The sequence below is a fragment of the Achroia grisella genome, unplaced genomic scaffold, assembly GCF_030625045.1.
Source record: "Achroia grisella isolate CSIRO2021 unplaced genomic scaffold, CSIRO_AGI_Agris_v1 utg537, whole genome shotgun sequence".
In the NCBI taxonomy this organism is placed as follows: domain Eukaryota; kingdom Metazoa; phylum Arthropoda; class Insecta; order Lepidoptera; family Pyralidae; genus Achroia; species Achroia grisella.
The window spans coordinates 936,109-949,875 of record NW_026712923.1 but is presented as its reverse complement, the minus strand read 5'-3'; the positions used below and the strand labels follow the sequence as shown (position 1 = coordinate 949,875).

Here is a 13,767-nt window from a genome sequence, read left to right as displayed (position 1 = left end):
TCTTTGTTATGGTTGTGGAGGTGATTGGGACTTCAAAGGTGCTTTAAAAGTGAATATAGAAAGTTCGGAATATACGGGTTATAGTTATTATTATAAGAAGCCTGGGTTCAGGGTAAAATCTAGGTCGTGTGAAGATGCAAGATTCATTCATATTAACTTCATATTGTTGGCCGAAGTTAAGCATTTCGAGAAGGTAAGTCTTTTTTAAATCATTACTAATATTATAGATGCGAAACTATTAGATTACTCGAATTAATATATAATGTTACTTTAATTTTGTTTATTGATAGTTTTTGGATCGGATTCTAATTGTAATATATATACATATCTATATATAAATATATAGGGCGGTAAACCATAAAATGTTAATAAATTAAAATATTGTAATTAATTTTAATGGATTATTAATTAGATAAAATCAACAAAGGCACGGACCGCTGTCTGTGGAAAAAAAAATCGAAACTAACTCTGTCTGTCTGTCACGCTATGACTCCAAAATTGAACCTACCATAAAAGAAATTTGGTACACAGATAGTCTAGATAAATATGACATTCAAAGTTTGTAAAAATGTTATCCTTAAGGGAGTAAAATAAAATAGGAGATTGTTAAAATAGTTAATAATGTTGAAATAGGAGTTTGTATGGAAATTCGTCATTTTTTAAGATAGAACGATAAAACTTTTTTCTTTGTATTTTCGGGGTAAGATTAATAAATATTTTTATTTGGCCAAGGCCACTATTCCACACGGACTAAGTCGCGAGTAAAGCCAGTAAATTTAATAAAGTACATATGTTCTTTTTTTTATTGCTATTAAACTACCGAACCATTTCTTTCAATCTAGGTCGAGAACCGAACATGGTACCTACTAGTTATTCATCATCTACTTCTTCCTTATCCCATTTTTTTGTGGTCGTCGTAATATGTTTTTCTCTTCCATTAATCCCTGTTCGCAGTCATCCCGTTATTTACTCCCTTTCTCACCATATCATCTTTCACACAGTCCATCCATCTCTCGATCTCATGACGACCTCGGTGGTCTAGCGGTCTAGCACACCGCTGTACGTCCGATGGTCGCGGGTTCGATTCCTCGTACGGCACAAACATTTGTATTCATGAGTATAATTGTTTGTATCGGTCTGGGTGTTTTCTATGTATAATATGTATGTATTTACGAACAAAAAAAAATATCTATGTACTTGTATCTGTTAAATTATCAATGTACGGATGGACTGTGTAAAAGATGATATGGTGAGACCATATCATCTTTTACACAGTCCATCCATCTCTTTTTCGGTCTTCCTCCACTCTTATAACCATCCACATTCATATGTAACACCGTCCTTAGGATATGATTTTCATTCCTACGCATTACATGCCCATACCACGATAGACGATTACTCTTTATTCTCTCCGACACCGGCGCCACTTTCATACTTCCTCTGATGTATTCATTCTTTATCTTGTCTATGGTACCTGTTTGTTATAGATAATTAAAATCACTGAGCTTACATTAATCATAGCTAATTTAATTAAGCATACATAATTAATTTCATTTAGCTGAAGTTATCATGAAACAAATTGAATCCTTTAATTATGTGAATAAATCAAAGTGGAAAGGCCAAATTAATATGTACCGATTACAGTACGGGCCGGATTAATCTGAGACTTATGGTAATTTCTTTTATCTCATATAATATTTTATTGATAAGTCTGCGTATAATATTGCTGGGGTGTTTGGGAAACTACTCTGCTACCAAAATGTTAGGGAAGCGTCAGTTATGGTTCTGCTGATTTCTTGGGCTTCAGGGTCTCGAAGGTATCTTCGCTAGCTTTCCAGCTTCACAGTAGGTTAACACAGTTCTAATTTATTTTAATTCACAACACAATGCGCGCGCGCGTCAAGGCCGCTGTACAGTCCGTTTGTTACTAGGTAAGGGAGAACAGAAACCGCGGACTATCGGACTCTAATATAATAATCTGTGCTTACGATGATACAGGGTAGATTTTGAACATGGGGAAATATTTGGACTGCGGCTGGTTCCTTAATAAATTCTACAAGGTGTGATGCCTCCAGTCTGCGAAGTAGCCAATCATTGGACTCAGACACTATGGTTCCATCGGTGGAGCATCCAATAATTATTAAAACTTTTATTTAAAAAATAATTGGACATTTCGAAATCATTCCGAACTGACGGTAGATTTAACTTGTCAGTTCTTCTCATCTCCAAATCATTCCGAACTCAAATCTACCGTAGATTTAACAGATCATAGGAGTCTGTAAGACCTACATGAATAAACGATATTTTGAATTTGAAAAATTTGAAATTAACGATTTTTTCTGTTTCTGTAAACACAAATGCGTTATACCCACAAAAAAAATGCCACAACATTCATCAGGGTAGAGTTGTGTTAAAAATTTGCAATGTCAAAAGCCCCGGGCGCTGCTGGCGGGTGAGTTGAGCGAATTAGACGGGGCCGCAACTCTCGCGATAATGTCGTTACGGTGTACCGCCGCGCCGCAGCCGGGAGTGGCGGTCAATTTGTTCATTTGACAAATTAACTAATGTACACTCTGCTTTACATATACAGATAGATAGATTTACAATTTTATTTATATTACTAGCTGACCCTATACGTTGTTTTACCATAGAAACTAAAATCGCTATTAAAAATAAAGGTTGATCGTAGAAGTGTGAAAATTTAGGGGTGTATATATTTTTTAAGGCTACAAATATATTTAGTTGTCATTGAAACGAAAGAGGAAGAAGAAGAAGAATGCCACATTATATGTAAAATGAAAAAAAATTTTGGGATGAGCCACCCTTAACACTTAGGGATATAAAAATTAGTTAAACCTATTCTCAGACCTTCTAAATATACATATAAAATTTCATCAAAATCTGTAGGGATTTAAAATTTTTTTTTAAACCTATTTCATCAAAATCGGTCAAGCCGTTACGGAGGAGTATAAACACGAAACCTGTGACACGAGAATCTTATATATTAGTCAAGCAACCACAGGAGGACATTCTATGTAACTAATACACCTAATTCTAAAACAGAGCTATGCTTATGACAAGCCGTTTCATATTGCACTTGAAATAGCCGGCTTTATCTGGTTACTTCCAGTCGGAACCGGTATAATCCGGATATAAATGGCGTCACGTGCAACGCCGGTCGAACGTGACCGGATGACGTCACGCTACAGATGCAGTCATTTCTTGCGTTGCATCCCAAATAGAATGTATTCATTTTGTATGCAAATTGGTATTCATTACAGTGCTTATCATTAATCTGTCTGTTTTTTCATTAACAATTTTACTAATATCGTAAAAGCTAATATTTGTATGCATGCATAGATGACTGGATGTTTGTTAATCTTTCACGCAGAAACTGCTAATTAAAACTGGTTTTGATGATGAAATTTTACAATAATATAGCTTTTTCATTGGGTTGTTTGGGCTATTGTCAGGTGCATGGACCTGTAGCACTGCGACCTACATAGATCTATTGTGCTTGCCCTTTTCAGAGTTCGCTACCTAGACCTGTCAGAGGCAAGAATTGAAGGATATTCTTAGGAGCGATGGTTTTTATCTCCTCAGGAAAGAGTGTAAACTTTCCAAAGGAGATATTTCGTTTATGCATAAGTGGGCTACAACCACATAGGTAATATAGCTGATACATCAGAACCTTTTACCATCATATCGCTCGCCAGCTTATATATCAGAACCTTCACACCGCTCGCCATCATCAGGGAATTCATCCCCACTCGCTGGAACCGACGTGGTCTCGGACAGTGCGGTTTCAGAGGAGCTTCCTCCCGTACTCTTAGATTGTAGAATGAACTACTTGCTGACGTTTTCTCTAGAGACTACAGCATGAGGTTTTAAGAATTATGGTTTCTTAAGGGTCGGCACCGCGCATTTTATACCCCTGGTGTTTCATGCGTTTATAGGCTATGGTAACCGTTTACCATCACATGGATCGTGAGCTAGTTTGCCAACATACGAGTATAAAAAAAAATACGTTATAATTTTTACATATATAGTAATACGTAAGTAGAAATAATTCGCGACTCGTTGGCGCAGGTGTACCGACGGGTGTATTCTGGTAATCCTACAACCCCGGTTATCCGGCCCGGATTACCGCCACGATCCGGAGCTGCACTCGTTTGAGACTTGATTTATTCACTTCGGATTCTGTTTGGTTAAACTTATTGTGCACTCTGTATTTTACGGTATTGTTACGTCCTGGATAGCCAATGAAACTAGTGGACTGTATTAATAGGTTTAATATAAAAACTGTTATGAACAACGGACAGATTCAGATAAAATTTAGATTGGAAGGATTATTTGTAAGCCGGTAAGTGTCGATGCCGGTCGGACAAGAAGTGCCGGTATCCGCCACCGGCCGCAGTTGCCGATGCGCAGCACCGCCCCCGCAGCCCGCGGAGCGGTGCGTTGAGTGCGTAGACATACTGCCCGGGTTGAAGAGTAGTCTTCAATGAAGTGGAAGTGGGCACACGTTGTTGAAGGCGCGACGAATAGTCCCGTTCTTGGTTTTCACCTCGACGACCCTCGTGACACCGTCGCTGCCTGGGTAGACCTGGACGACACGACCCAGCGACCATAGAAGTGGTGGCAGCAGTTTGTCCTTAATAAGGACCAGAGTCCCCAGCACCAAGTTGCCTGAGGAAGTGGACCACTTTGTTTTCTGCTGCAGCATAGAAACATATTCGATATTAAAACGACGCCAGAAGTGCTGCTTAATATGTTCTATTCTGTGATAGCGGTCCAATCTAGTGATGTTGACGTCGGCCACCTGTGGATGCGGAATAGATGTAAGTGGTCGTCCAATTAGTAGGTGAGCAGGAGTAAGGGCAGAGTAATCACAAGGATCAGAGGATAGCGGCGTAAGTGGACGGGAATTGAGTATTGCCTCTATTTGAGTGAGACATGTAGACATTTCCTCATATGTAAGATGAGTAAGTTTAAGTAACCTTTTTAGATGATGTTTCATAGAACGAACAACTGCTTCAGCCAGACCATTGAAATGAGGCGAGTATGGCGGAGCAAAGGAAAATTGTATACCTTCTTGAACCATATCTGAAGCGACGTTTGAACTATGTAAAAATCTTTGCAACTCATTACTAGTACCGACAAAATTGGTACCATTGTCAGATAAGATATTGCGCGGTTTACCTCTACGAGATACGAAACGGTTTAGAGCTGCCATATATGATTCTTTCGTGAGGTCTGTAACCAGCTCCAGATGAACAGCTTTCACTGCTTGACAAACAAAGATGCTGATGTAGGATTTTATTAATTGACACCCTCTCCCTTTACGGCTCGCTATCAATATGGGCCCGGCATAATCTACACTAGTGTTATAAAAAGGGAATTCTAGTAGTGTCCTTTCTGTAGGCAGCTGTCCCATAATAGGCTGTAGGTTTTGTGCTTTATATCTGAAACATGTAATACACTTGCTAACGATACTTTTAGACAAGTTTCTGCCTCCTAAAGGCCAGTAATTTTGCCGTATATTTGCTAAAAGCAATTGTGGGCCGGCATGCAGAAGACGCCTGTGATACATGTCAAATAGAGCCCTAGTGAGATGGTGTTTACTACATAAAAGTATGGGATGTTTAATGTTGTATTCATATGGGGAATTGTCAAGCCTGCCACCTACACGAATAATGTCGTTGTCATCCAAAAACGGAGACAATGAAGTTAATTTATTTTTACGTGGCAGTGTTTGTCCTGACTTAATGATTTCAATCTCTACAGGAAACATATCGAGTTGAGCACTACGAATTATACAAGTTAATGAAGCTTGTAGTTCTTCAATAGATAAATATCCATATCTTTTGTTATTTTTATTTTTTAAATTGTATATATATCTTTGTAAATAGGCTACGATTCGTTGTAAATAGTTAAAATTTGAATATTTAATAGTTAAGTCATGTATAATAGAATAACATTTATGTGTATAATTATTTGAATTGTCAATAAAATGAGATAAAACTTCCGGTAAATCTTGGTCTATGTTATCGTTAGGCATTTTCGGCCAGTGACTAGAGTCGTTGGAGAGAAAGGACGGGCCTGACCACCATAAAGTGGAGTCGATAATAAGATTGGCTTTAATCCCACGGGACACAAGATCTGCTGGGTTGTCTCTCGACGGTACGTAGCTCCACGAGTATTTAGCGGTTGCCTCTTGTATTTCGTTAACACGATTTCTGACAAAATGTTTAAGCTGATTCGGTGGGGTAGACAGCCACCCCAAAACGATCGTGGAGTCACACCAGAATTGACATCGAGAAATAGGTACAGTAAGAGAGTCCAGAACCTTAGTACACAGTCTTGTACCTAATAGCGCACCACATAACTCGAGACGAGGAACCGTTGTGGGTTTGATAGGTGCTACGCGGTTTTTAGAGACTAATAATTGCACATTCACTGAACCTTTGTTGTCTATGGACCGAACGTATAGAGCTGCGCCATAAGCTTTAGTCGATGCGTCCGTAAACACATGAATTTCATATGAAATTGAATTGTCACATGAAATCCATCGTGATATTCTCATATTATTAAGATAATTTAGAGTGCTAGAAAATGATGACCACAGATCTACAATGTCTTGCGATACCTTATCGTCCCAACCGTATTTATTAATCCATAATTTCTGCAGTATTATTTTAGCTTCCACAATACAGGGACCAACAAGGCCCAGTGGATCGAAAATTTGACTGATGACAGATAGGATGTGACGCTTTGTGATTAATTTATTTGTATCAATATTAATGGAGAACGATAGGGTATCTGTATCACACAACCAGTGTAAACCCAGGGTTTTAGATGACGCGTGACTATTATTTGAGAGATCTAAGGTATCAATTAAATTATTTGAATTACCTGTGAGTTCGGATAAAATCTCAGGGCTGTTAGACTGCCATTTCCGTAAATTAAAGTGTGCAGAAGACATAATAGAAATTACCTTTTTGCAAAGCTTTACGGTATCGGGAATAGTATGACTACCGCTTAGGTAGTCATCCACATAGAAATCGCGTTGTATGGACATCCTTACATTCTCATCGCTCGCGCCGTCTGCCAAACTAACTAAACATTTTGTCGCTAAATATGGTGCAGACGCGGTGCCATACGTCACAGTATTTAATGTATAATATTTAAGAGGTTCCGTAGGATTTTTACGAAATATAATACGCTGTAAGGAACGCTGCGAGGAATGTATTAATATAGCACGATACATTTTTTCTATGTCTCCTGAAACTACGTACTTATGTTGCCTAAAACGTATCAGGATAGATAAAAGATCGTCTTGGACGGTCGGACCGACCATTTGAATATCATTTAATGACACTCCAGAAGTGGAAACGGCAGACGCGTCAAATACAGTCCTTAATTTAGTAGTGGTGCTCGACTCGCGGATGACACCATGGTGAGGTATAAAATAATTCACGGTGTTTTTTGAATTATAGTTAAATTCTTTATCCTCAGTCATATGACCTAAAGATTCATACTCGGACATAAATTGCATATATCTATCCTTATATGAGGGATCTCGCTGAAAGCGCCTTTCTAGCGATAAAAATCGATTTTTGGCCATATCGAATGAATTACCTAACACCTTAGGGTCAGCTTTTAGTGGCATTGTGACGACGAAGCGACCGTCTGCGTTACGAGTCGTAGTTAAGATGAAATTCTGTTCACAAGCGCGTTCTTCTGATGACAACGAATGCTTCGGTGAAACAGAATCGAGTTCCCAGAAACGGTCTAGGTTAGGGTCACTAATGTCTTTCGTAAAATGACAAAAGTGTGAACTAAATGAATTGGTATAAAGAGCCACGGGGCCAGACACAATCCATCCTAATTTTGTTTCGTACAATTTTGGTTTATTTTTACCTAAATCGATATTGCTACTACCAATTATGTTCCAAAATATTTCAGCCCCCACAAGGATGTCTATGGCTGACGGAATATTGAAAGTAGGGTCAGCTAGATGTAACCCTGCGGGGATAGGAATATGAGAAATATCTACTACTGAAGATGGTAGCACTTTAGTGATTTCAGGCAGAATAAGACAATTGATATTGACCTTATAGTCACTGCAATAAGACTCGATTTCGAGGTTACAAGACTGTGTACTATTAGTGGTCTGACTGTTGATACCTGTCACCGTGGAGCTCGTACTACGCCGCGACATACTCAGCTTGTTACATAGACTGTGAGTGACGAAGTTGGCTGTACTACCGTTGTCCAAAAGAACACGGGCGTCGTGCCGCTCGCCGCTGTTGCTCACCACTCTCACCAAAGCTGTGGACAGTAATATGTGCGAAGAAGTAGCAGGCTGTATAGCATCGGCAGACAAGGCAACGTTGTTAGATGTTGAAGGCATAGGAATTTGAGGCAAAGGTATTGACTGGTCTAAGTGTAAAAGCGTGTTGTGTTTACTTTTACAATATTTGCAACCAGATAATCTACACCTTTTTTCTATGTGACCAGAACGTAAACAATTCATACAAACTTTGAATTCTTTTGCCTTTTTAATACGTGTTTCAATAGGCAAATTCCTGAATGTTTCACAGGTATATAACAAATGATCTAGAGAACACATAGGACATTTTTTGATAATTAAGTTTGTATTTGTATTACTGTAATTTTTATTTGTAGCTATAATAAAACTTTTAGGTTTAAAATACTCTTGTTTTGTTAATTGTGAGTTTGATTTTTCCTCTAATGTTTCAAGTAAATCTGCTTTATTGCTTATAAATGTACAAAACTCGGACAATGAGGGTGATTGGGATAAAGAATTTCTGAATTCTTCCCAGCCACGGCTAGTTACAGGATCTAATTTGTTAGACATCATATAAACAAGTAATGTATCCCAGCTGTCAGTAGGCTCATTTAATGTTTTAAGCGCCCTTAAATTTTTATTTATTAAATCTATTAATTGTCGTAACGAACTACATGATTCTTTTTGTATGGGTGTGGCATTAAATAAAGCTTGCACGTGATTATTAATAAGTAGACGGTTATTGTTATAGCGTTCGCATAACAAATCCCAAGCTACCTGATAGTTGTCACTTGTGAAATCTAAATTTTTAATTATCTCTGCCGCACTCCCTTTAAGGGAGGCGCGTAAATAGTGGAATTTATTTATGGGATCTATGTCTGTGTTTTTATGTATTAAGGATATGTAGGTGTCCCTATACTCAAGCCAAAACTGATAGCTGCCATGGTATTCAGGAAGGGCCACCTTGGGAAGTCTGACAAAATTACGAGAACCATTCCCACCTTGCATCGATGCTGCGCCGCCTGAAACTGCACATTCGAAGATCTGTTCGCTAGGCGCAACGCTGGCCAGTAAACTACGCGCCCGCGCCACTAGCGGATGGTACAAGTCCTCAAACTGTTGGCGAGCAACGTAGGCCTCCTCGACCTTAGCCACCGATGTATCTAATGACTCAATTTCTGTCTGCAAATTATCAAAGTCCTCGTATAAGGCATCAATTTTAGCAAATCGGCTTTGTAACTCTAAGCGCTGTAGTTCCGACAATGATTGGCAACTGCTAACTATGTCCAAATAATTGGTAAAAGTAGTAAGCTTAGCTTTCAAGCTGCTACGTTTTTTAATCAATTTAAACTCATCAGCCATTATTGCAAGAAAGAGAAAGTAATCAACTAAATTTAAAATTAAATTAATACGTAACAAATTGCGACAGTGCGAATTGAAAAGAAATAAATACAAATATGCGCAATAAGCGATAGTAAAATAGTTTCTATGCAAATTCCAAGAAATACGGTCCGGTCCGCCTTTTGTTCGCAGCGACTGACCTTTGGACGGTCGCCGATGCGCAACTAGGTACTTTTAACTATGCAAGCGATAGTTACTACAAAGATGTGAATCTAATGCGAAATGAGTAATATAAACATGTAACACTTAAATAAAAGATGAAAATGATTATGATTGAAAGAAATGAAAGCTAGTGCTATAAGAAATGAAAGCTAGTGCTATAAAAAATATTTATGGATATAGAAGGAATTAATAAGGAATAATTGGAACGACTCACGAAATATCCTTATCCTTATCCACAGAATGACTTCCAATCCACCGAAGACAGCAACTAAGTCCCGATTTGTTTTAAGCTCCTCCAGGTCAAAGTTCACCAATATCGTGTCTTGATTTCAATAACGGTCTTCTAGATGTTCGTAGGTATGGCGAGTTTATTTCCTAAAGGACCAATGTTACGTCCTGGATAGCCAATGAAACTAGTGGACTGTATTAATAGGTTTAATATAAAAACTGTTATGAACAACGGACAGATTCAGATAAAATTTAGATTGGAAGGATTATTTGTAAGCCGGTAAGTGTCGATGCCGGTCGGACAAGAAGTGCCGGTATCCGCCACCGGCCGCAGTTGCCGATGCGCAGCACCGCCCCCGCAGCCCGCGGAGCGGTGCGTTGAGTGCGTAGACAGTATTGTATTTGGTTTTATAAGTATAGTATTTGGTTTGTAATGCTATTGGAGTTGTATAGACATTGTAATACTTGGGAGCATTATGACGTTTACTCTGACTTAGATTACAATTACAAAATCCATCATATTCGTGAACGAGTGCTGCTTGTAGGGACTGGTCTTATCAATACGACTGAATTAATCTTATTGTGTATTTATATTAGACCCTAATAAATTAGTGCTAGTTGGTGGTAAATGTAAACATACAAGGATTATTCAAAAGAGCAGCACACAAGTTTCTTACTCGTTCTTCTTGTCATGAGACAGCTTTCCGAATGAGCGGTAGATTAAATGAAAATGTTATGACTATTCAAAAGTGCTAATTAGGTTTATTTGAATAAAGGATTTTATATTCTATTCTAAAAACTGAACCTGTGCTGGTTCAGTATTTGGAATTTTGAAGTCGCAATAACTGAACCAGCATGGGTTCAGTTTTTGTAATTGTAATCTAAGTTAAAGTCTGAGAACCTATGCGTGTAATTGTACTGTAACTTATGTACTGCTATCACGCTATCATGTTACATCCGTGAATCCATTCATGTATTGCCACACAGAGGACTAAGATGTAATGCCTCTATATAACCTTGTACTATTCGATAGTAGTCATATAAAACATTAAACTTCTAAAAACACACATTAAAAGAATTTCTTGTCCATTTTTCTAGACTATATCTACATAGCACAGTTGAAATACTACATAAAGTGTTTTCAAATATATGTTCATTCAATAAGAAATTATATATTTATGTATGTCTTATTTTGCCTCGTTGCCTAAAACTGGGACATCTCAAATTAATAACCAAACGAGAAGCACTGAATCACTGGCAAGAAACGCCAGGATTAACACATTCAAAAGACCTAATATCGGGCTTCTCGACCAAATACTCCAATAGATTACTGCTATTGAGTAAAAACAACATATGCATGATGACTAGGGCCCTCACAGGACTCTGCAAATTAAACAAGCATATGGCTAAACTAGGCCTATGCACGACAAGTATCTGCAGATTCTGCCAAACTGAAGAGGAAACGCCGCTTCACATCTTATGTGGTTGTAGCCCACTGCATAAACGAAATATCTCCTTTGAAAAGTTTACACTCTTTTCCGAGGAGATAAAAACGATCGCTCCTAAGAATATCCTTCAATTCTTGTCCCTGACGGGTCTAGGTAGCGAACTCTGAAAAGGGCGAGCACAATAGATCTATGTAGGTCGCAGTGCTACAGGTGCTACACATCTGACAATAGCCCAAACAATCCAATAAAAAAAAAATGTCTTATTTTATATGGTGTTTTAATTATACTTGTGATACAATATATTTTGTAATACGATATATTGAGGTGGTGAGTAGGTTTAGACAACTTTGGCTCTGTCCCAACTAAATGTCTTGATAAACAGACCGTACTTTTCGATTGTCACTCTATAATAGTTAATATTACATATTCTATCCAGTTTTGTCACTTTATATCAAATTCAAATTCAAAAATCATTTATTCATGTAGGACATTTTAGCCGCTTATGAACGTCAAGTTCTTACATTATAATTTTTTTCCCTACCGTCCAGTTCGGTATATAGATCCAACTGAGAAGAACTGTCAAGAAACTTAATTGAATTGCTTTTTTTTTAATCCAGTTTATTTACAATTTATATAGGTGTCTATTTCTAACATTAAATGAAAATCCCGAACATGAAAACTATTGCCATGCACGCTCGTCATTCAAGTAATCGTTTAGTGAGTAATAGGCCTTGCTCGGTAAATATGATTTAACAGATGTTTTGAATTTATTTAACGGTAATTCCCATATATCCTTTGATATCTTATTATAAATTTTATACCTATTCCCATAAAAGACCTATTGACTTTTTCTAAACGATACTTGGGGACAGATATCTATCGTATATTTAACAGGACTACGTCCAGAAAACAACTTAGCTTAATTCCTTTAAAATTTAGTAGAAAGTTATTCTAAAGGGTTAACAAATCTACCACGAAAAACTACATATTCTACCTAGTTTTGTCACTTTATATCTATCGTATATTTAACAGGACTACGTCCAGAAAACAACATAGCTTAATTCCTTTAAAATTTAGTAGAAAATTATTCTAAAGGCTTAACAAATCTACCACGAAAAACATCTCTCCAATCTCCTAGCTAATCCCACTATTGCAATTGTCATCGGGACGTCAAAATATGATTACGTACGCGCCAAAAACTGTCAGCCATCTTGTCCGATCCCGTCTGTACCGGTGTAATCCAGTTTATTACCAATTTCGGTCACGACGCGATCCCTCGAACCGCTACTAATCCGCCATGTTAATTTTCATCTCCTTAACGTGTCGCCCTCGTGTCATTTTGCGCGGGCATTGTGTTGAATTTACATAATTTTATCGGGACGTGTGACATCTTGGTATTTCAATGTGTGAAACTGGATCTCGGCTTTGTATTTATTCATTTGGGTCGAATGATAAGGCACGTCGTTTATAGTGAATGGGTGCCAACTTTGTTTCTTAACCTTTATGGAGGTTAATATGTAATTATATTCCAGTGCTTCGTTCTCGATATATATATTTACCATGTAGTTTCTTCAAATCACTAGGCAACATAACGCAATTTTAGAGCTAGATTCTAAAGCCTAAAAAAAAAAGAAAATTAAACGTTTCACTGTCAACACTTGTCATACTCTATAGACAATAGATTGATACTTGTCATTCTTTACTTTGCGTGGCAACTATTGCGTCATAATTTTTAATTGTTCTTTAATTCTCAGTATTTTTTAATTGAAAACATATAACATTGAGTGTTTTTAGCATGGCAAAACGGAAAAATGAAGACAAAATACAGAAATACAAAAATAAAATACGACGTCTTGAAGAGAAACGTAATAAAGCTCGACGACGTAAATCATCATATTGCGTCTCGGATTCAGAAGAATCTATCCAATATAAACAGACAGGTAAGTTTTATATAGTGAATAATTACAGATATGCAATATCCCAATATACATTACAAAGGTTACGGGTACAAAAACTTGAACATGCAAGTTGCGTCATCCCTAGAAAATATCGTTGAGATATTACAAAGGTCGTCAGTACTAAAAACATGCAAGTTGTGTCATGCCTAGGGAATGTCCGTGAGACATTACAAAGGCTATTTGCACTAAAACTTGAATATAGAAGTTGCGTTAAGCAAGGCGATTATACTTAGTATAGTTACTATGAAAGGTGTCT

General features: G+C 37.5%; 2 protein-coding genes across 7 annotated transcripts in view; one reads left to right on the top strand and one right to left on the bottom strand.

Annotated features, from left to right (window-relative positions):
* The window catches only part of LOC131847539 (dystrophin-like), a 669,707-nt gene that overhangs the window by 493,270 nt on the left and 162,670 nt on the right, over positions 1-13,767 (top strand). The gene's annotated exons all lie outside the window — the stretch shown is intronic.
* On the bottom strand, positions 4,354-10,353 carry LOC131847536 (uncharacterized). Of its 6 annotated transcripts, XM_059197119.1 has the most exons (4): positions 10,092-10,353; positions 9,316-9,496; positions 8,272-8,334; positions 4,354-5,465 (listed from the first exon to the last, which is right to left on the bottom strand). In XM_059197119.1, the coding sequence occupies exons 2-4, from the start codon at positions 9,348-9,350 to the stop codon at positions 4,502-4,504; spliced, it is 1,062 nt and encodes a 353-aa protein (XP_059053102.1). In that variant the 5' UTR covers positions 9,351-9,496; positions 10,092-10,353; the 3' UTR covers positions 4,354-4,501. The 6 variants fall into 6 exon arrangements, with proteins under 6 accessions (XP_059053102.1, XP_059053103.1, XP_059053097.1 ...); XM_059197120.1 differs by lacking the exon at positions 8,272-8,334; XM_059197114.1 differs by lacking the exon at positions 10,092-10,353 and having other exon boundaries at positions 4,354-5,289; positions 9,316-10,085.

Excerpts from the sequence above, each read along its gene's own strand:
- LOC131847536 (XM_059197114.1), bottom strand. The coding sequence starts at position 9,676 with ATGGCTGATGAGTTTAAATTGATTAAAAAACGTAGCAGCTTGAAAGCT. Across the intron at positions 8,335-9,315 it reads CGGCGCAGCATCGATGCAAG|CTTTGGTGAGAGTGGTGAGC; the intron begins GTGGGAATGGTT and ends TACTGTCCACAG. Across the intron at positions 5,290-8,271 it reads CCGTGTTCTTTTGGACAACG|CAGTGAAAGCTGTTCATCTG; the intron begins GTAGTACAGCCA and ends TTGTTTGTCAAG.